The 23,375-nt window shown below is 43.1% G+C and overlaps 1 protein-coding gene across 1 annotated transcript in view; it reads right to left on the bottom strand.

The window, feature by feature from the left end:
- Positions 1–23,375, bottom strand: part of PNPLA4 (patatin like domain 4, phospholipase and triacylglycerol lipase) — a 42,331-nt gene that overhangs the window by 6,949 nt on the left and 12,007 nt on the right. The window contains exons 5-7 of the mRNA XM_090064042.1: positions 14,335–14,429; positions 14,025–14,160; positions 10,004–10,069 (exon numbers count right to left, since the gene is read on the bottom strand). Coding sequence (XP_089920168.1) covers positions 10,004–10,069; positions 14,025–14,160; positions 14,335–14,429 — 297 coding nt within the window. The remainder of the gene's footprint in view (positions 1–10,003; positions 10,070–14,024; positions 14,161–14,334; positions 14,430–23,375) is intronic.

Genomic DNA, 23,375 nt, shown 5'->3' with positions numbered 1-23,375 from the left:
AAAGTTGGAATATCTACCTATTCATACATATCTCGGGGCTTTTATGTTGTACTTTTATTTAAACAAAGTTCTCATGCTGTTGGTGTTCTATCTTGCATTGAGTGGCAGTGGCGGCTATCCCACCCCTTTAATCTTTATGTAGCCTGAAGGGTACAATGAATATTTATGTGGCCACAACAGTTATTCAACTGTGATATAAAGCATAACTGTTCTTCAGAGTGAATCCAGTCTTCATGCATGGGGTACATGAACCCCAAGAATTGAATCGATGTAGATAATCCCCTCATTACTCATACAAGTACCTCTGGATCACCAATGGAAAAGTAAGATGGTAGATTAGAGTGAGGGCAGCTATGCTAAGATCAGAGTGCTGCATGAAGTCATCTAACAAAAACATTGTACGATGCAACTCCCTAGATTAAAAGTTCCTCCCTTAAATAAGACCAGGAGCCTACTATAAAAAGCTTGTAAAATACACACCACTGAAGTGTCTAAAAATGATTACTGTGTGCTCTGTAATAATTATTTTACAGTCTGTTCAAAGTTTGTAAGTATATCAGTTGAGATGTACTTTTAGGATTCTCAGAAATCAAACAAATAGGTTTTATATGTTAAGAGTCCAGTCTGAATTACTAAGACAACTTGATGATAGTTCCAGGCACAGAAGTGCACACATTGGCCCCTGGCAGACATGTGAGTGAAGGTGTAATGGACCCAGTGTATAATCCCCATAACAGTGCTTCCCGTCATGCCATACACCTTATTGCTAATGCAGGAGGAGTCTGGAACCCCAGGTTCCACCTGTACCAGCAAGTAGCAAGCTCCCATGGCTGGGATCACAATCAGCTGATCCAGGCTCCAGGTTGTGGGGACTCACCATAAGCTTCTGCTACTAGAAGCCCAACCAGCTGATCCAGGCTCCTAATGTGTAGAAGCACACAGGACTCCCAGACATGGGAGCACAGCCCATGGCTGAAGGCCCCATTCTGACCACACATTCAATTAATGGCATGATGGGAACCAACCACAAAGTTATTACACATTTTAAGTGGCTTAGTCCTAATTTTATCATGCCATTTACTTCATTAGCGTGTGGCCAGCTAACAGCTTAAGATGTGATTAACTGGTTAATCGCATCTTAAGCGCAACATGCGCCAGAGACTATTGTGCAATTTTGATTTTGAAACATATTATATCTCAAGCGATGGGAATGCTGGAAGGTGATTATTTATGAGGTCTTCATAAACATAAAAGAAACCAAAACATAACAACATTTAATTTCACTATATTAAAACACATTAATTTTCTAAACCTGTTTATGGTAGTTTCATTACATTAATGAGTGTTGTGAGTTACTGCAAAGCTAATAGTTAATTCTACAGGCAATTGCTGTGGGAATTCAAGGACTTTTAAGTCTTCTACCATTACTTATCATTACCCAGATTGGTTCTGTTCTTTTAGAGAAACTACAGTTATTAAAAAAATTTTTAATATAATCTATAAACAGGGCTTTCCAACTGGTGGCCCACAAACCACATGTGGCCCACAAGGGGTAAATTGCAGCCCCAGGCTCCCACCCAGCTGACACTTCCCCTATCCTTTTGGCTGCACCAGCAGCTGGAGTCTTCAGGCTTCTCGTCCCTTATTTCTATGAACAAAAGAAAAAGGATTAAGCTCTTATTAGAGAACTGAACCGTTAGCCTTTGTGCTGTTTTAAGTACCCATTATTCAAGTGCAAAACAGTACAAATTTCCATCCGCATAACAAGTGAAGATGAGAGCACTACAGGAGTTCAGTCACAGAAGTAGTGTCTATTCTGTCTGGAAATAATTTAATGTGACAAGGGCAATAAACCAAGTCAGTCCTTGAATTAAGAGGTCACTGTTTTCAAGATCCTTGCAATGAAAGAGTAGCTGCTCTTCAACAGCTTCCCTGGAGCTCCTTAAACTCCATCCTTTGGTGGAACAGCTCCTCCTTTTTTGACTTGACATGCGTCAGAATGTCAGGATCTCAATATTGCGCTGTTAGATAGGAGGGCGTGGTACAAAATTATATACACACATACAAACTACACATACACCACTATGAGTTCACAGTCACCTACACATACACAAACATGCACTTCTGTAGCTGTATGTTAACACCAGGGGGAATTTGGGGTAACTTTGTGCTCAGGGTTACTTGAGGTCAAAGTGCCCTGGGGTTACTTAGGGTTACTGGTGCTGTGGTGGAAGCGAGGGAAAATGCCAGGGCTGGAGACAGCAAAGCAGGCTGTGGAGTCAGGGGAGGAAACCTGGGTGGCAGCAAGGAGGAGTGGAGGAGCAAGAGGTAAAGGGGCGGTGGGCCAGAAATGAGGGGTGATGAAAATTGGGGTTTGGAGGAGAGCAGAGCCAGGGTTTTGGAGATGGCAGAGAGAGAGACAGAATGAAGGTCAGGGGCGCAGACAGCAGAGATTGAAACAGGGCCAAGAGGTCAGTAAGACAAAAACCCAACTCAGCGTTCCAAAATAACAGTTTTACTAAACAAGCAACACACTACACAGCCCCACGAAGTTACCAGTTACACATACACACAAACACTCACCCCCCCCCCACACACACACAATGGTAGCAGAAGAAGAAAGGCTTAATGGAAAGATTTGAGGTCAAGGTATATAGAGACACAGTTCAGGTCCCTTGCCTGGGGGAAGAAGGTGGGTAATAGCTACCTATCCCAGGCTGAGAGTTGATCCTTGATGGTCAGCTGGGGTCTTCTCTAGTAAGGTGTTGTCTGGGGTGGGGGTGTCACAGACAGGGCCTCTGGGTGGATAGGTGTCATGGCATAGTGCTGGTTCAGATGGAGAGGGCATCCCAAGGAGGTCACGGTCTATCACCCCTTTTATAGGGGTGGTCAACCTGTGTCTCCTATGGGAAGGACACGCCCAGGCAAGGGCCAGTCCTGCTCAGATGCATACACGCAGACCCAGGTGTCCTTGTTGTCTGGGGGAATACAATGGTGGGGTAGCTGGTTTCTGTAGGGTCTTTTGTCTTCCAGACGTTGGGTTCCTGTAAGTTCTTTATCTTTCAAATGCTGGGCTTGTCTCTGTTCCTGAGTGAGTCAATGCAAGGCAATGGGCAGGTTACTGAGTTGATGGTCTGGTCTGCTATCATTATGCCTCAAGCACCTTCATTCATTCAGGAATCAATTTACATGAGACTGGTTAGACATGAGCCACAATCAGCACATACCTTACACTAGGGCATAAGATGGAGGCTTGACATTACAAAACGGAAACTTGACATTACTTTACAGACACAGGCCTAAATTATATAAATTCAACATAAAACATTAAAAATCAATACAAACATAACAGAACACTATTTAAAATATAAAAGGGGCTTATGCACATCTTGTGTTTACATGATTTTTTATTAGGGTCCGGACTGCAAAATGCCCTTCAAGGTGTGCGTCATTCACGTATATACACGAACGCTCATGAGATTTGCATATATACATGAATGCCTCACAAGATTTGCACGCGGAATCAGGCCACACTGCTGTGCCGCCATTGTGGTAGCGGTATCAAGATGCATAGGTGAGATGCTAGACGCGCCTCCTAAAGGCCATTCCACCAAGAAAAGGGGGAAAAAAGCTATGACTAAGGTAGGTCTAGGGTATGTGACCCCTCACTATTCAATTATTTTCTATGGGGAAAATCGTCCTGACTTACGTGAATTCGACTTACACAAAATTCCCCCAGAACACAATACTTGTGTAAATTGGATGTCTACTGTAAAGGGTTCAAGAAGGCAGAGAGAAAGTCAGAAATGGTTCAGGAAGGGGAGGGATTGTATTTAAATTTAAAAAAAAAAGAAAAAGAAAAACCTAGGGGTTTTACTACACTTTCACTGGAACCTTCTTCTCAATGTATGAAAGCCTTTCTTCCCAATATGGGGATACCATATTTGACAGTGTATAAGTCAGGTTTTGAAGCCCAATTTTGGCCTCTGAAAATGCAACCTCAACTTATACACCATACCAGCATCCCCTGCGAATGGTGCTAGGCTCAGCACTTGGCTGGTGTAGTCCAGGCAGCGCTGCTCTCAGAAGATGGGGCCGCACCAGCCGAGTGCTGAGTCCAGCACCGCTCGCAAAGGACAGGGATGGGGCTGGGGGTGCACCATTTGCAGAGGCCAGGGCTGGGCTCGGCTGGTGAGGCCCCATCCCCCTAGAATGCTGTTGGGCTCACAGGGCATTGGGCCGTGCCAGCCAACTGCCAATCCTGGCCCTCTCTGCTGCAAGGACTGCTGCTGGGCATCAAGCCTGACACCGCTCACAGGGGACAGGGCTGGTCTCAGCACTCAGCATCACTGCTCACAGCAGACAGGGTCAGGCTTGGCGCTTGGCTGGCACGGCCCAGGCAGCGCTGCTCACAGAAGATAGGGCTGCGCCAGCCAAGCACTGAGCCCAGCCCCGACTTATACTGTCCCTATGAAAATCTTAACTTTTCTAACTTGGAAACTGAAGTGCATGCTTTTATCCCAGTGCAAATGCAGGACAAAAGCGGATGCCAAGACCATTCCTGCGGGGTACTTGTTGTTCTGTATACCCCTTTCTGCTCAAGCAGTTAAATTATGATCCCACGACTCCCTCAGACTTCTCTAATTTGATTTTAGCCTGTTCTCAGCTTTTTAGTCCCTATGAAAGGACCTAACAGTGGGGGTCTACTACAGGCCACTTAACCAGTGAGAGGAGCTGGACTGGGAATTCTCAGGTCAGGTCACGGAGGCAGTTAAATCAAGGGAAGTGGTCATCATAGGTGACCTAAACTACCCAGACATCTGCTGGGAGGAGCAGTCAGCCAGGTCTGCCCACTCACGTAGGTTCCTAGCCAAGTTACAGGACCTCCATCTTACCCAAGAGGTGCACAGAACCACCAAGGGAAATGCCTTGTTGGACCTGGTCCTGGCCACAAGTGATGACATGGTGAGGGGAATGCGGGTGCTCGACCATGTGGGCGATAGCGATCATCGGCTACTGGAATTCACCATCCAGCGCAGGGTGTCAAAGGCCTGCATCAAGGGAGCAGCCCTGGACTTTAGGAGGGTGGATTTCAAAGAGGTAAGGAGACTAGTTGGGGAAGCACTGAGGTCCCAAAGGGGAGGGGAGTTGAGAGTCCAAGAAGAGTGGTCATTCCTTAAGGAGACGATCCTCCAAGCCCAAAGGGTGACAATCCCCACAAGGATCAAAGGGGGCAAGAGTGCTCAAAAGCCCCCATGGCTTACCAAAAGCATCCATGAACGTCTAAAAGCCAAAAAACAGGTATGCACCCAATGGAAGGGAGGGGCCATCACCAAAAAGGATTATACTTCCTTGGCTCGAGATCGTAGGGGGGCTGGTAGGAAGGATATGGCAGAAATGGAACTGGGACTAGCCCCCTGGATCAAAGATACAAGTAGACCCTTTTTAAATACATAGGGGGTAAAAAGAAGGTACTAAGTAATGTGGGGCGTCTGCAGGACATGCTTAGTAATCTGGTGGTAGCACCAGATGACAAAGCTAATCTCTTTAACAGCTTCTTTGCTTCCATTTTTCTGAGCAGGGACAGGGACATCACCCCCCTTGGGATTCCGGACGGACCCAGGGGAGGCGCAGCCAGGCCCAGGGTCAGTGAGGACCTAGTCAGGGAACTTCTGGAGAGACTAGACATGTTCATATCAGCAGGTCCTGATGATCTCCACCCAAGAGTGCTTAGGGAATTGGCAGAGATCATTGCAGGACCCCTAGAACAGCTTTATGAGCATTCACCTAGTGAGGTGCCTGATGACTGGAAAAGGACCAATGTGGTCCCCATTTTCAAAAAAGGGAGGAAAGAGGACCCAGGAAACTATAGGCCTGTTAGTCTTACCTCAGTCTTGGGGAAGGTCTTTGAGAAAATTATCCAAGAGCACACTTGCAAGGGGCTAGCAGGGGAGATTATGCTTAGGAGCAATCAACATGGGTTCATTAGAGACAGGTCCTGTTAGACCAACCTCGTGGCCTTCTATGACCAGGTCACAAAAGCCTTGGATGCAGATGTCGCGGTGGACATAGTTTTTCTGGACTTTAGGAAGGCCTTCTACACTGTCTCTTACCCCATCCTCATTAAAAAATTATGCGACTGTGGTGTCAACTCCTACACAATGAGATGGGTCACAAATTGGCTGGAGGGCCGCACCCAAAGAGTGGTGGTGGACAGGTCATTTTTGACCTGAAGAGATGTGGGCAGTGGGGTTCCCCAGGGCTCAGTCCTCGGGCCCACACTGTTCAATATCTTCATTGGTGACTTGGACCAGGGCGTGAAAAGCACCTTGTTCAAATTTCCAGATGACACTAAGATGTGGGGAGAAGTGGGGACACTAGAAGAGAGGGACAGGCTACAACTAGATCTGGACAGGTTACAGAGGTGGGAGGATAAGAATAGGATGGGTTTCAATAAGAGCAAGGTGCATTTCAATAAGACAAGTGCAAGGTGTTGCACCTGGGGAGGAAGAACCAGCAGCATACCTACAGGCTGGGGAACTCCCTTCTTGTAAGCACAGAGGCAGAAAAGGATCTTGGAGTCACTATTGATTCCAAGATGAACGTGGGCCACCAATGTGGGGACGCGGTTAGGAAGATTAACCACACCTTGTCATGCATCCATAGATGCATCACAGCAGGTCCAAGGAGGTGATCCTCCCCCTTTATGTGACATTGGTCAGGTTGCAGTTGGAGCTCTGCGTCCAGTTCTGCACCACGCTTCAGGAAGGATGTGAATAGTATTGAAAGGGTCCAGAGGAGTGCATGATCAGGGGGCAGCAGGGCAGGCCCTATCAGGTGAGGCTACGGGACCTGAAGCTGTTCAGCCTCCACAAGAGAAGGCTAAGGAGGCTGGCCAACTGGTGGCCAACTATAAATTTGCCAAGGGGGACCAGCAGGCAATGGGAGAGTCCCTGTTCCCCCAAGCACTAGCAGGGGTAACATGGAACAATGGCCATAAATTCACTGAGAGCAGATTCAGGCTAGATAGCAGGAGGCACTACTTCACAGTCAGGGTAGCTAGGAGCTGGGACCAACTTCCAAGGGAAGTGATGCTTGCCCCTATCCTGGGGGTCTTCAAAAGGAGGGTAGAGATTCACCCAGCCGGGGTCATTTGACCCCAGCATCCTTTCCTGCCCATGGCAGGGGGACAGACTTGATGATCTGCTTGGGTCCCTTCCGACCCTACCAACTATGAAACTAGCTGTCCAGGAAGTTTTCTAATATTCTTTTTAGGTTTTCTCAATTGCAAAGATTTTTAAAAAATAAGAACCTATTTTTGGAGATCATAGAAGAGGCAGTCTGCTCTGCAGCTGTTTCTCCAAGATGTTGCTGCATTGGCTTAAAACTGATCTCACCTCATCTGTTAGGCTACATATGCAACTTCTAGAAGGGGCTGAATTAGAAGACATTAGGTTCCATAGACTAAAGTAGGGTAGACCATGCTTCAGTTACATTCAGTGCCATTAGATCCTATCCTTATAGCTAGTTATGCTTACTGAAGCTCTAACAACTTCTGAATTATAAGTAGCTCAAGGTTACAATGCTAAAGGGGAAGTCTGAAATAGTGTGCAATGAAAACTAAACCAGATACTCAAAAGAAGGATATAAAGCACGGTGGCTAGGCTTAACAGAATCTACATCTATCAGTAAGGGCAGTTTTAAATTTATTGCCTTTGCAGCGCCATACTTACGAAGGTAGGCATGCAACTGTTTAAGTGACAGAATAATCATCAACAAGTAGAATTTCTTCAGAACTAGCCGCCCTTTAAACACTGAGAAATCAGCAGAGAGATGCAGACCTAATGCATTCTAACAGAATTTGCATTGCCAGATCTACTTTAGGAAATCAGTAACAAGCTCCAGGAGAAAGACTGAGTATTTCTAAGCAACAAAACCTCTCCTTGCTTTGAACCATTCACTGATTTAGCATCTAAATTGAGAGAATAAAGTTCAATAAAAACGTGAACTGACTGCTAAGCAACAGCCACGTGCATTTTAGGCAATAACAGAAAGCATAAGGAAGCCAGTGATTGCCTTCATCTAGCGGAATGGGCTCTTTGCCCTTTTTGAACAAACATCTGAGTCGGACCAGATAAACTCTGACCTGAAATGAGCTGACCTTTCAACTCATTGCCAATCACCAAAAATACAGACATTAGAGTAATAAATAAATTATGTCTTTTTAAAATAATGTCCTCCTTACAGTCTGTATGCAACCTGTACTGGATAAATAGGATCAACATCCTAGATTCTACCAGGCAAAGACAGAGGTTGCCACTAAATCCCTGACAGATCTGTTAAAATTCAGCTTAAACCTGAAATGAACAGACAGAAGCTTGTTAAACAGTTTTAAAGCTGCCTTAAATGGTTCACAAACACACATGTAGAAAATCAAGTACTCTTTTGAATTGGTTTGCTGTGAAGTGGGTTAATGTTATGTATGGACATAAACCATTCCACAATATGGGTTTGGTTGGTTAATCAGATCTCCCACACTGAATGGCTTCTCTCCCTCTTCCCTCTGCTGCCAACTGCTGTAACTGGCTGCTCTGCTACATGGCCAGACAAAACTCTACTGCCATTTCCCATTCTTGCCCTTCATAATTTTGTTGGGACTTTCAAAAGTCAATGAGCTCCCTTGCCCTTTTTCAATAAAAGTGATCCTACTAACAACAACTGGTGTCCTCACTCCTATGCAATCATGGCCCCTGGAATCCCCAGCCATGAGGTCTGAGCAATCCCCTTCTCCAGACACCCCAAGTGAGGCCAGCATATTGAAAAATTCTGTCAAGTGCAGGTTATTGAACATTACACTGAACTCACGGTTTGGAAAAGGGAAATTACAGAAGTGAAAACAACCCTAACCACAGGTCGACCACCCCCTGGGACACTGACCCTCCCCACCTTGAAATGCTGAGCACTCATTCCCAGCCCCTGGAGTCAGAACGACAGCACTACAAAACCTAAAAGGGTGACCCTTTTACCTGAAATGTTAGAGCACTGTAGGTTTGGACACCTCTGACCCACAACAATTATGAATTGTTTCACCATCAGGGACATTTTGAAACAGTTCAACTGTTAACATGAATCCACACCCCCATTAGAATACTTATGATGGTCGGTCTCATTTTCATGTAGATCACTAGATGGGGTGAAATTCTTATGATCATGTATAATTTTAGAAGAATCAAAAGGATTTGGTTATACAAGTTACCAAAAGCTAAACTACAGCGTAAGTTTACATCATGTAATATAGTCTGTAGTAACTGCTTATGTACATGCCCTTACACCACAGTAAATGAAAGACAGCTACCCTATTTCACCAGGGTAATATGCTTTGTATTTACTGCAAAGCAGGAACATACATGAAGGGGTAGGCATCACCACAAGGTAGGTAATAAACCACAAGTTCACACTCTGGCCTAGTTTACTTGTTCACGTATCCATATCCAAAATACGCAAGACACAATATACATAATATCCACAATCACCCCATTTTGGTATGGTACATGAACTTGAGTTTTTTCTTTGACTAAATTGTCAAAGATGAATGCACTTCAGTACTAGGCAAAATGATATATTTGTATTTATTTCATAAAATCTCTTAGGGGAAAAAAAGATACTCTAAAAGCATCACCTTCCTTGGGTATATATTTGGGCTCAGATAAAGTCTACATAACACCCAAGGCAGTCCCAGAGATTTTTTATGCAACAAGCTATGTTTTTAATCCTTAGCAATCAATCATTAGATAAACAATGTAATACTGTATTAATATTAAGAGGACTTATTTCACGTCAGTACTTTTTTCAAAGTATAGCACCTGTTTGGCAACAGAACATCGCACCTTCCACTATTCCTCAGAGACCATCTGAAAGTTGGGTAATAAAAGCTGATTTTTGTAATGAAATAAAGCAGTACTAAAAAAGGAAACAAAATAACCTCCCTCAATCAAAATCTTACTTCTCCTTTATATTCCACTGCTTTTATTCCTGCATATATTGGCACAAAACTGCTTGCTAAGAGGACCTAGAAAGAAAATAAAAATTGTTAACAAAGTAATTATCATTCAACATATGAACTTCATATATTTGGAGAAAACCATTGTAAAGCATATTTATGTTTGCTGATATAGTGTATATGAAAATGTTCTTAAATATTCAGTATTGGGTATAGTGAAATAGCTATTTCAACATTTGTTATGGCTGCAGAAGGACAAATATGCCCAATGTGAACTTGCGTCAAATGCTACCTGAAGTTAACACAGCAGCCAATTGGTAATAGGCCATTCAAGCTGGGGAATCAAGGGCAACCAGATGTTTTACCAACTACATCATTCCCTGTGAGCCAGTAGTATCAGAAATTTGAATACATTAATCATGCTAGCCTAACATGCTGCTGAAAATTGGGCAGACTTTTCACTGTTTAGTTAATTTTTCAAATGGCATCTCAAAGAGGGAACAAGATACAAATGAATCATGTCATCAATTGAACAATGTTCACCAATGTTTGCCTTCTAAGAATCAGTGCTACCTTTAGATGGACATTATCTTATGATATAATATATTCTCATAATCAAAATTTTACTTAAAACATACAAATTATAAAAAGGTGCATTACATAAAGTTAGACAACATACTGCACTATGCATGTAGAAAATATTTGGCAAAAAAAAAAAAAAAAGAATGCTTTGGACTTAATTTAACCACATAAACAACAATGCAACACAGAACCATAGAAAATTGGGGCTGGAAGGGACCTCAGGAGGTCATCTAGTCCACCCCCCTGCTCAAAGCAGGGCCATCCCCAATTTCACCATTCCAGTCCAGATAGATCTATCATGAATCTAATGTGATTCTCTCTATATATACTAAATTATCTGTGAATGACAGCAGGAAGTTCCTTTTTGAACTTTGAGTTGGATAAACTAGGGTATGAATGAGAGTCACTTCTAATGTTGGCAATTTTTGGGAAATTTTCAAGTCTAGGAATTTTTTTGGGAGTGGGAGTACAGGAATTCTAGTAATCAGCCCTATCTCCTGCTCCCTACACTTTGTCCAGACTGGAATGACCCAGTTTCAGGAAGGAACGGGGAGCTTTACACAGCCACCCGACTCCTCCTGGTTCCAGAAGGTGAGCTGCTGCTGTTCTGCATGCCTTCTCCAGGCCAGGGTGACTCATATTCCCTGTGCCTTTTTGAGACCTCTCTCTGTTGCTTGACAACTCCTAGTTCAAGAAGAGTAGACCAGCAGAAAAGCAAACCAGCATTTATTTAGAAGATCTTTCTCCAAAATCAAGGTTTGCTGCAGGAGAAATTGAATGAATGATCGCTCATTCCTACTTTCTACTGGGACAGTGGTGATTCTCCCAGTAGAGACACATATGTGGCCCTAGTTAACAAGCAGATGCTGGCTGTTCCACATACAGAGTATCCACAAATGCACTTACACACACATCCCTATGTATTTGAGGGTAAAATAAAGAGCAAATAAAAATACCACTAAATTTTCTTAATAGAAAATAATTCCAAAGTTTTGCTTATTTCAAACCTTTAGACTGCTAACAGGGCCCTGGTATGGTAATCAGTCAACATTACAAAGGAAAGGACTTTGTCTTGAGGTTGTTTACTTTTCTAGAGACTAGAACAATAATCTGCAACGGGACATGCACCTAAAAATAATTGTTCCTTTTGTCTACTGTAATTGTGAACTGTGTCATTCACCAGGTACTGCTGTTAATCTCTTTTGCCCCGAGAACAGAAGACGCAGAAGATGCTTTCTTCTTCCACAACCCACTAATATTAAAACACTGCCACATAAATAGTATACAATAGACAAGATTTCAGAAATCAGCATCTAAAAGGTGGGTTGATACAGTCACACTGTGTAATGTACATAGATAGCTTGATTTCTAAAACGTCAATCACCAAGCAAACTTTCACTGACTCCAAGTGTTCAGGAAGACAGAAACCCATCCTACAAGTGCCACTGCCTGCAATCTGCCAGCTACGTGAGAAACAATTACAGCAAAAGCTTTGTTATCTGGCACCCATGGGGAATGGAGGGTGCCAGATAACCAAATATGCTGGTTATCTGAGAGGCCCGAAGAGGCGTCTTTGCCCCTCCCACCACATCAGTGCGCTGGGGAACAGGGAGAGGGGCACGCTAGGGAAAGTCTGCTTTGCCCTGGGCCATGGGGACTCAGCAAAACCAGAAGTGCCACGGGGGGGCACTTCAGGTTTTGCTTTTGCCATGTCAACTGGCATGCCAGTTTAAAAGGTCCCAGATAACACGGCTTTTACTGTACTAAAAAACGGAGAAGATGGCACTAGTGTAAGAACTGTAAAAGTGGGTAGGAAACTGGCTAGAGGGGAGATGACAAGCTAGAAAAGTCTATAAATAGAATGATAGTAACAGGATGGAGAGAGAGCTGATGACCCAATAGATTTCTTTCAGTCCTATATCCCTACCTAATCAGAATATTTTCAAACACCAATCTGTCAGAGATGTATGGGACTGTTTTCCAGAACTTTTTTAAATAAAATGCATTCCCTACCTGCCCTCAGAACCATCATTTATATTTATTTTAGATTAGCATATACTTGGAATCATGACCAAAGTCTATAAGAAGGGGACATCCGATATGGAAACAAGAAAAGAGAAAAAGAGAATACCAGGGACATGTCCCTCCCCAGCTCTATTTGATTGTATTTCATTTGCCCACTCCAAAAAAAGCTCAGAGTGGCTTACAATATACCCATATATACACGGGCTTAGTCTGTCTGTCTGTTCACCTATAACACTCTTGGAGCATTGATTGGTTACTGAAACAGCTAGAGTGCTCCAAGAGCTTTCCAGACAGGAGGCGGTGGTGGCAGCGCCTTGCCATGATGGTGGGGATAGAGCAGCGGGGCCAAGCCAGCACTGCTGGGTTCACCCACCGCCCGGCCCTTCTCCCTGGAGGCAGCAGCAGCACAGGGTGCTGGCCGAGGGGGACAAAAGGGAAGGTTGGGCAGGCCTCCCCACCCCCGCTCCTGGGAGGCAGTGGCAGCACAGGGTGCTGGGTGGCAGCGCTCCATCCTGCCCACCCCCTACTGCCATCATTTCTGAAGGGCAACTGGCGTGTGTTTGGGTGTAAAAAATACAGAAAGAGTATTAAACAAAAATAATAATAAAATGAAAAAACTACCCTCCAAATAATGCCTCCAAACTAAATCTAGCTTGCCCAAAAAGAACGTTTTTCCATCACTCCTGCAAAACATCAAGGCTGAAGCTCTGACAGGCCTCACAGAGGGAATTCCGCAGCTGAAGAACAACCACCAAAAACACCACTCTGCATGTTTTTCTTAAAACTGGTACATAAATGGTACACGGCTGCTTTTAGTTGACCTTAAAAAAATTGATGGGAGATAAGGAAGGACATAGTCCTTTATGTATACAAGACCAGGATCATTTAGGGCTTTATAGGCTTCTACACAAGTGTTTATCACCACACTATGCAAAGGCTTAGTATCTGAATGAAATATATAGATCAAGTGTTATTTAGATGGATATATACTTATGTACTTTAAATCGATCCTTCAGTCTCTTCCTCTACTGCTTATTGTAGAAAGGATAAAATACAATATCAAAACATATAAACAGTGAGCAAATCTGGTAAACAAGGTTACTATTTTGATCTACCAAAACCACTGGTTATTGCATTTTATGATTTTAGACTGCTTTTCTGAAAAACAGAAAATTATAAAGAAGCATTGTGAAAGAAGTGGAGGGCAATGTATACATTTAAGGAATCCTTTTTAGCAGAGTTTGCAGAAAGGAAGGGCAAAAATTTGCTTGCCTTATTTATGTAGGCAGTTCCAGCAGAGTCAATGGGATTACTTGAGAGAGTAAGAATAGGATTTAGCAGAGTTAATAAAATACACCCTAGGCTTTGGAGACAGTAATATATTTTCATTTACAGATATGCTGTGCAGCTTTGTTACCTTAATGAGATCCTCCCTACAGGCAAAATTTGAAACCAAGTAATTTTCTCCATTTTTAGTGTTGGTGATTGATACATAGAGACGATTCCCAGCTATCTCATGAGCATCAGAAGGAAGAATAGACTCTATACCTCCCCTAAAGAAAATGATAAACATTATTCATCATTAATTATTAACTAGCTTATAAATATTTGAGGGGAGAAGGAAAGAATGCTGAGATATCCATGGCACAAAAAGCTTTCCATACTCTCTATTTTCATTTATTAAACATTAAAGTAAAACTTAAGAAAAAAAACATTAAGATAGGTACCTAAGTCTTTTCATGAAATCATAACCTGGCGTTACTGCACCAAAGTCCAATTTTCTAGTTTCTTCTGCAAAATTATAGGTAAATTCCTTACAATCCTGAAAATTAAAGTGTTTGATATTAAAATACTGTAGTTGTGAAAGACACATGCAACTATATTACTCCAAAAGTTAGAAAGTCATGGATTAAAGCAACTAACATTTAGATAACAAATTAATGGTTAAAAAATATTTTATTTTAAAAGAGTTAAAAGGCAACAGATGAATTCAACATTTGCTTATGTGCCATTATCAACAAAGCAGATGTGCTTAAGATTAATGAGTTATTTCTCCACAGAACAGCAACTCACCTTGTGTTTATTATATGGGAACTGTTTAAACAGGAATTTCTGTAGGTATAACTCGTTCCCATTTGAAGTGAAGAAATCCCACAGGTATTTTGCTTATTAGGAACTATGAGAATTTGAAGCCTATTGTTTTATGAATGCCACCTGTTACACGGTGAATTTAGAAGTAATCAAAACTTGATGCTGTAAAAGTTAGCTTTTAGATCTGATTTCAAGCAAAGTGTTCTCTTATCCTAAGTACAAGTTAAATGCTAAATATGGATGCGACAAACTTTAAACACACACATACTATATAAATCAAATATACAAAGTCAAATCAGCAGGTATAAAAGAAAAATTTAAAGAGTCTTTCCTCGCTAATAAAAAGCATATAACTAAAAATATATGCTCTTACTAAAGACAATAAGCAGTACAGGTATATTTGAATGTGGATAAGAGACAGATTTACAGCAGTGTATAAAAGGTCATATTGTATGTGATCCACAAAAGGCTAATCAGAACCTATCCTACCTACCCTTAGGGTTTCCGCAACAATCATACTTTAAAAAACACTTGAATAATTTAAATTTCAACTATGTAAATACTAAGGCAGCTGAATGCAATTACTTTGTGTATGGGAAAGGTATTTTTTGTGATCACTTAACAAAAGTTACATTTACTTGCAAGTATTCACAAGGTTGTTAAGTCTCAATTTCATACCAAACCTTGTGTTATTTAATATTTTAAGATTCTGTTCCATTACAATCTAAGTTTTCAGCTTTTTTCTTTTTAGTCTTCCTGGTTACAGAGAAAAGCTTGATCATGTAAAACCTGAAGTATCAAAAACCAGAAGGCAAATAAAAGGAACCCATAATTTATTAGTTCTTAGTGTTTTTTGAAGTTCCAACTCATGACTCTGAACAAATGTTAGAAATGCTGTATTCATACCTATACCTTCATAGAATTTTGTGAAGAGATCTACATTTATTTCAATGATTTGAAGTACCTACAGTTCAGTTTTACACATTCATAAAACTGATTTAAGAGACACTGAATACTTCAAATTTGAATTCTTTTAAATGTTTAGTCACACATCTAGAAATAGTTCAATATTTCTTGATTATTGACTTCCTGTATGATTAAATATTAAATGTGTTGGGAGCAAACCAGTCATTTTTTAGTCACTGGGTTACAAAATTTGTTCATTTTATTATTAATGAAAATAAAGTTAATTCTCAGAAGTGGCAAAAAATTATCAGCCCTGAAAAGAGAAGTATCCTATCCACAGAAGCATTTGTTTGAATTTTTGGGGCACTGGTAGTCTGTTCCACTCATGTTTTAAACTTCACTCAGTGCAATCATTTACTGGTTAAGTGAGAGCAGGCACTTCAGTCTACATGTGCACATTGTATAGATTGCAAACAAAGGTATCAATTCAAGCAAAATGAGGCAAATGTTTTTGTGCCACTGATAAATTAATTATATTTTAAATGAAACTAATTATTTTGGCTGTGGTTCAAACTATCATTAGATGGAAACCAGGAACGCAGGCTGGAGTTGAATTTGGGCCCTAAAGACTCGCTGCCAATTCCAAATCCTGTTCCTTTCAAGTGTGTATGCAAGTTTATTAATTACTGTGAACTCCTTTGCTACATGGCATAATCTATTCATAAGACAAATATATCAGTTTTGCTTACAAAATAGATAGTTTTCTCTCTCAACTACTTAGAGTTACACTAACAAAATACCAATTAAAATGTTCAAAAGTTCCTTCATGACTTAGAAGCTTAAAGTTCCTTTTTTAAAATGACTTGGGCAAAATTTAGAAAATGTTTCAAGAGTAGCTAAAGAAACGAAGAAGGGTTAAGTTGTTAGAAATAGAGTATTGTTAGAAATGCACAGCTTGCATCTCGTACCTGATAAGAAAGAAACACTGCCAAGGACTTTTTTCCTTGGCCAGCCTTGCCAGAGTTTTTCTTAAATCGCAGACTCTCCCCCAGCCTCTCCCTAGCCTTTCTCATGCAGATTACAGAAGCTGGAATTCAACTGACTGTGTCCTTGAAAGGGGTGGGGTTTAAACTCTTGGTAACCTATAGAACTTTCTGAGCATGCTCAATTAGCTGATGCATATTTACCTCTCCGCCCTGCATACTTAAGTAGTTAATTATAATGTACATGCGATGGATGTAGTAATGTAACCACATGCATGTTTGTATGAAACAGAAATGAGCTATAAAAGTTCCTGTTTCTGCACACATGTCCAGAAGAAAAAAGATAAATACAGCCTGCAAAAATTCCTTAGTGGATTCAAAGTAATCTAAGTTTTTGACTCTGCTCTAACCCTATTTGCAAATACACCTTTTGTACTGCTAAATGTATGTGTGTCTGTGATTTTAGTGGCCTCCAAGAAACAGACCGCAATTTTTTGCAACAATTTGGCGAGCCAGCCATGAGATTTCTTGGACCACCCCAAAACTCAGTGACAAGATCATCTCTGCCACCATGGGGAGTGCGCACCAAGCCGCCTTTTTGGGCTCGCCCAGGGGGCTTAAGACGTGAGTCAGGATATCCGGGAAGTTAAAGGATCTTGTGCAAAATTTTTGGTTTCTGAGGACGCCAGACACACATTCCGGCATTCTGATGGAGATCTCTGGGGTATCTGAGTGAGTATATGAATTCCCTTGCCCAATTTGGTCTGGATCTGGGAACAAAGACGTGTTCAATTTTGGTTTAATACTGGGAAATTTTCGGCCTGGTATAAGAGAACCGTCTGTAACTAGGATCTTTTGGTATTTGGTGTGTGTTGAATGCACTTTTGTGGGCAATGGGTGCGGGTCGCTCCCGTGTAGAAAACTTGGATACGCTTTTAGGTTGTATATTACAAAACTTCAGTAAATTTGGAAAGCAGACAGATTATGGAGTAAAGATGAAAAAGCGTGATTTAATTAAGTTTTGTCAACTCAAGTGGCCAACATTTGGGGTCCACTGGACCCCAAAAGCATCCTTTGTAGTAAAAGAAATGATAGCTATCCATGAAATAGTTATGCAGAACAGATATTGGAATCAATTTCCTTATATCAATTGTTGGTTGTGGGTGGTTCAAAATCAGCCACCTTGGATTAAGAAATGCTTAGTAAAGTCTCATGTGATGGTTGTTAAAAGAAAGACTCGAGGAGGACCGCCTGTACTCCCTGAGTCTAATGAGGGGGGGAATTCTAAATTGACTGAGTATCGGACCGGTCACCCTGTCAGGTAGTGAGGATGAATCAGACACCTCCTCGAGATCCAGTCCCTCTGCACCACCGCTCCCTCCCTCAGGGAAACCACCACCAGCGTATCAAAGCATACCTAATGATTCAGAGCGTGAGCCTCAGCCAAGTGCCCCATCTGAATCAGGGAATAAGGCCTATTATTTGCGCAAGACTGTAGAATCACAGCCGGTGCTGAACTGCCCGATAAGAGAGGTTATTGGAGAGCAGGGCAATGCAACTTTTGTCTACACCCCATTTAGTACTTCAAATTTATTTAACTGAAAGAATCAGAGCCCCTCCTTTTGTGAAGACCCTGAAAAAATGAGGGACCTGTTTCGATCTATTGGGCAAACCCATCGACCCACTTGGGCTGATGTCCAGATGATGCTCCAAACCCTCCTGACCCCGGAGGAGAGGAGATTAGTGTTGGGGACAGCAGAGCGCATTGCAGCAGCCAGGGTAGAAGCGGAGAGAGCTGCTGGTCGTACCTTGCGTGATACCTGCCCTGTTGAGGAACCGAGAAGAAATAATCATACTGCAGAAGGAAGAGAGCTGAGTGCACGGTATCTGGAGATTATAGTGGAAGTAATGGGGAAGGCAGTGCCTCAGGTTACTAATCTGTCTAAATTGTATGAAGTGAGACAGGGAAGAGAAGAGGATCCCTCAGCTTTCCTCGGGAGGCTGTATGAGGCGTTCCGCAGGTTTTCGGACCTAGATCCAGAAGCCCCAGATAATCAACGCATAGTAAATCTTATGTTTATTGGTCAATCTGCTGCTGATATTCATAAAAAGTTACAAAAAACTGAGGGAAGTGCTGGGAAACCGATTTCAGAGCTGGTGGAAATTGCATATAAGGTATATGGGAATCGTGAGCAAGTGCAGGAGCGCAAGGAGGATAAAAAGGCTCAGCGACAGATGGCAGCACTGGCAACTGCTATAACTGGAGGTAACCCTGGAAAGGCTGGGATGCAGAAAGGGAAAGGAAAGAGTGGGAGAAGATGTTTGTGCTTACTGCAGGGAGAAAGGACACTGGAAAAGGGAATGCCCAAAGTTGAAGGAGAAGAGAGAGGGTGAACCAAGAGGTCACCTCATGCGGGCAGAGGAAAAGGGTGAGAACACAGAATGAAGGGGACGAGAATCTAAGACCACTACCCTTTGGGTTGGAGCCCGAGAAGATCCCATGGTAACCATTAGGATTGGTGGCAAAAACTTTGAAGCCTTGGTGGATACTGGGGCTACATTTTCAATGATTCCAGAAAAACCCCCCTGTGCAAGAACTAGTGAACAGCATGTACTTGTGGAAGGGATTGAGGGAAGGCAGTCCCGACTCCCTGTTTGTAAACCACTCCTCACCAAAGTGGGGGGCCATTTGCTTGAGCACTCCTTTGTATATTCTCCAAGTTGCCTGGTTGCCCTACTTGGGCAGGACCTACTCACAAAATTGCAAGCTGAGATATTTTTCAGAGACAACCAGATGGTGATCCAGCTACCTGTCAAGCAGAGCTTGAACTACCAGATGGCTCTCCTGGAGGACCGACGCCCTGTAGTAAGTTCTGAAAAATCACATGACTGGAGTAGACCCTTCGGTATGGGCTGATGGAACCCTTGCACAAGCTAAGTCGGTCTCCCCGGTAAGGATCATACTCAAGGATGGGGAGGGGCCCGTTCGGGTAAAGCAGCATCCACTCAGCCGAGCGGCCAGAGCTGGACTCAAGCCGTTAATAGAGAAATACAAGAGGTGCAAATGGCTAGTGGAAGGGTCCTCACCATATAATACCCCCATTCTTGGAGTACCGAAGGCAGATGGGGTCTCATACAGACTGGTCCAAGACCTGCGAGCAGTAAATAAGAAGGTCCTTTCAGACCATCCTGTAGTCCCGAACCCACACACGATTTTGACACAAGTACCCGGGGAAACTGAAATATTTTCAGTGCTAGATTTGAAAGATGCTTTCTTCTCCATTCCCCTTCACCGAGAGAGTAAAAAATTACTTGCTTTTAAATGGGAGGATCCAGATACTTTCCATAAAGCCCAACTCATGTGGACAGTTGTTCCACAAAGATTCATAGCAGCCCCCCATATTTTCGGACTTGCCCTTCAGAAGGACTTGGAGGAGTGGAAGGGATCACACCCCGCAGTGATTCTCCTCCAGGATGACCTGCTAGTTGCAAGCCCAAACTCTGCGAGAAAACCACCAGGTCACTGCTAAACACTCTAGGGGAAAAAGGATATAAAGTCTCTAGAGAGAAAGCCCAAATATGTCAGCCTCAAGTTACATTTTTGGGATATAAGCTCTTCAAAAGGAGTCAGAGCCCTGAGTGCGGATCGCATACAGGCAATCCAAGGTCTAACCCCACCTAAGTCACCCAAGGAGCTGCGGGCATTCCTAGGGCTAACTGGGTTCTGTCGACTATGGATACCAAATTATAGTGAAAAGGCTAGACCACTGTATGACTCACTGACTAAGAAAAGTCTCACTAAATGGAAATGGAATAAAAAAATGCAGCATGCCTTTGATCTGCTTAAGGCAGCATTAACCCAGCACCCTGCCCTGGCCATCCCAAATAGTAAAAAGCCATATCGACTGTTTGTTCATGAAAATCGAGGGGTCGCATCAGGGGTGCTGACACAGCCATCAAGCCCAACCTGGAGACCCGTGGGATATTACTCAAAGGTTCTAGATCCAGTTGCACTCGGGTGGCCAGCCTGTCTTCGGGCTGTGGCAGCCACAGCAGTGGTTGTTGAAGAAGCCCAGAAGATAGTCATGGGTGCAGAGATGGAAATACACACCCCACATAAAGTTCCCCAGATTCTAGGGACTGAGGGAGGAAAGTTTCTCAACCCCTCCAGACAATCACGATATAAAATATTTTTGCTCTCTAATCCAGGACTTACTTTCAAACATACTACAGCCTTGAACCCTGCAACCTTGCTGCCGGAGCCAGGAAAACCGACGCATGACTGCCTTGAGGTCCTGAATCAAACCACACAGATGCGGCCTAATCTTGCTGAGGACCCAATTGAAAACCCAGATGCTGAATACTTCGTAGACGGCTCCAGCTCTGTCATCGATGGAAAAAAACGAACAGAATGTGCAGTGGTAGCCTTGGATAAGGTAGTATGGAGGGAGTCATTGCCAAGCTCATGGTCGGCACAGGCCGCAGAACTCACTGCACTCACCCGAGCATTACAGCTGGGGACAGGCCAGCGGGTTAATGTATACACTGATTCTCACTATGCTTTTTCTACGGTCCACGCCCACGGATTATTGTGGAAAGAAAGAGGTTTCATTACGGCTTCTGGAAATAAAATTGCTAACGGCCCTCAGATTATCAAGCTACTAGAGGCACTCCACCAGCCTAAAGAGCTAGCAGTCATTCATGTGCGGGCCCATGGGAAGGCTGCTGAGTAAAAGCATAAGCTTGGAAATGCAAAGGCTGATGCGGCAGCAAAGGAAGCCGCATTTATTGGTGGAGAGGCGGAAGAAGTATCCAGGCAGGCCTTGTCCCATGCCATATGGCCATATGTCCGGGATTTAGTCCCGCAGTATTCCCCTGAAAAAAATAAATTTGCACAGAAAGCTTGTGCAAAAAAAAACTCCCGGGGTGGTGAATAGTACCGAGAGAAAAGGTCATAATACCCAGGCCATTGCTTTGGGAGGTGCTGCAACAGCTCCATGCAAGAACCCATATGGAAAGCTTGGCTATGAGTGATCTAGTAATCCACCAAGCAGTAGCCCCAGGGCTATATATAGAAGCTCAGCGTATTGCTACCAGGTGCATCACATGCCAGAAAGTAAACCCTCGAAAGAAACCCCGTGCCAATGGGAAGTAGACCCTGGGCAGCATACCCTGGACAAACATGGCAGATTGATTTTGCCGAGCTCCCACGGTCTGGACATCATAAGTTTTTACTTGTCATGGTAGACCAGCTCTCTGGTTGGGTCGAGGCATGGCACACCAGGACTGCCACTGCAGCTACTGTAGTGAAGTATTTGTTGCAGAAGATCATTCCCCGGTATTCTCTGCCTGAATCCATCAAGTCGGATCAAGGACAACACTTTGTGAGAAAAGTAGTTCAAGAAGTTGCACAAGCTCTCAAGATCACTTGGAAACTACACACACCATGGAAACCACAGAGTTCAGGACAAGTGGAACGCATGAATAGGACCTTAAAGACTCTACTCACCAAAATCTGTATTGAAGCACACCTTAAGTGGCCTCAGGCATTGCCGCTAGCTCTTACTTGCATTCGAAACACTCCCCGACGGGGCCTTAAATTAACCCCATATAAAATTATGTTTGGCAAACCCCCTCGAGTCTTACCCCCTGGAATGCGAAAAAATGTAACTTTTAAATTAAGTAATAGCAAGCTTCATATGTACGTTATTGCTTTACAGTCTGTCTTATCTTCTCTTCACAGGTATGCAGCCTCCTTTCAGTGTCTGCCTTTAGACGTACCGGTACATAACTTCTGCCCGGGAGACTGGGTCTTGGTACAGCGGTGAAAAAAGAAACCTTTGACTGAGAGGTGGAGTGGCCCTTTCCAGGTACTTCTAACAACCCACACCGCTGTAAAGATTGCTGGCCATGACCGTTAGATACACCATACCCGTGTGAAACGACATCCACGAGCGTCAGAGGACACCAACTCCCAAGACTAACTCACTCCGGAAGCTAAGTCGTCCTCGGAACAAGAAGCCAGCAAGTGGAGCTGTGAACCTAGTGATGATCTCAAAGTGCGCCTGAGACGGCTTAATCAAAGTTCAGAAAATTAAACAAAAAAAGAAAAAGAAAAAGTTTAAACTGTATTTAATCTCAAGAAAGGGAGAATATAGTGGAAATCTTAATATGCTTTGTTGTTATCTATGTAGTAAGAACAGCAGAATTGAGCAGCCCTAGCCACCAGCCTATATCCCCGCTTCCCCCAATTGCTCCCCCAGGGACAAATTTGTATGTTGACATAATGAAAAAAATTGCAGGTACCTTCAATCTTACCAACTGCTGGGCCTGTGGAGGACTCCGAGAGGCCGGAGAACAGTGGCCTTGGAAGGCTTTTCCTTTGGCCCCAAAATGGTTGGTAAGTGATAAGGCGGATGTTAAAAGTACTGGTCAAAAATGGAATGAGAACCGCAGCTGGGATCTTTCCCAAGTAGCATTAAGAGAGTACTATATTAGCAATAATGGTACAAAGAAGAGTTTGAAACATAGCCAGTGTACATGGACATTGAAATAAGTCCGAACATGCACTACCTGTTATGCCCTTAATTGCAGCAAGTATGCAGGTCAATGAAATTCTACTGCTGTTAAGCTCCCAAACTCCACGTGGATGAAATGTAACCACAATCATCCCTGTATGATGAAGACACCTGCTTCAAAAAGATTAATAACCACCACAGTTAAAAAAATGCAAGTTGCAGCAGTCCCCCTCAAAGCGCAGACTGTAGCAAAAGGCATGGTACTCAGAA

The sequence above is a fragment of the Crocodylus siamensis genome, chromosome 1, assembly GCF_052110815.1.
Source record: "Crocodylus siamensis isolate JL-2025a chromosome 1, ASM5211081v1, whole genome shotgun sequence".
Lineage (NCBI taxonomy): Eukaryota > Metazoa > Chordata > Crocodylia > Crocodylidae > Crocodylus > Crocodylus siamensis.
Note: the sequence above shows the minus strand (reverse complement) of the source record. Positions and strands in the feature narration are given on the sequence as shown.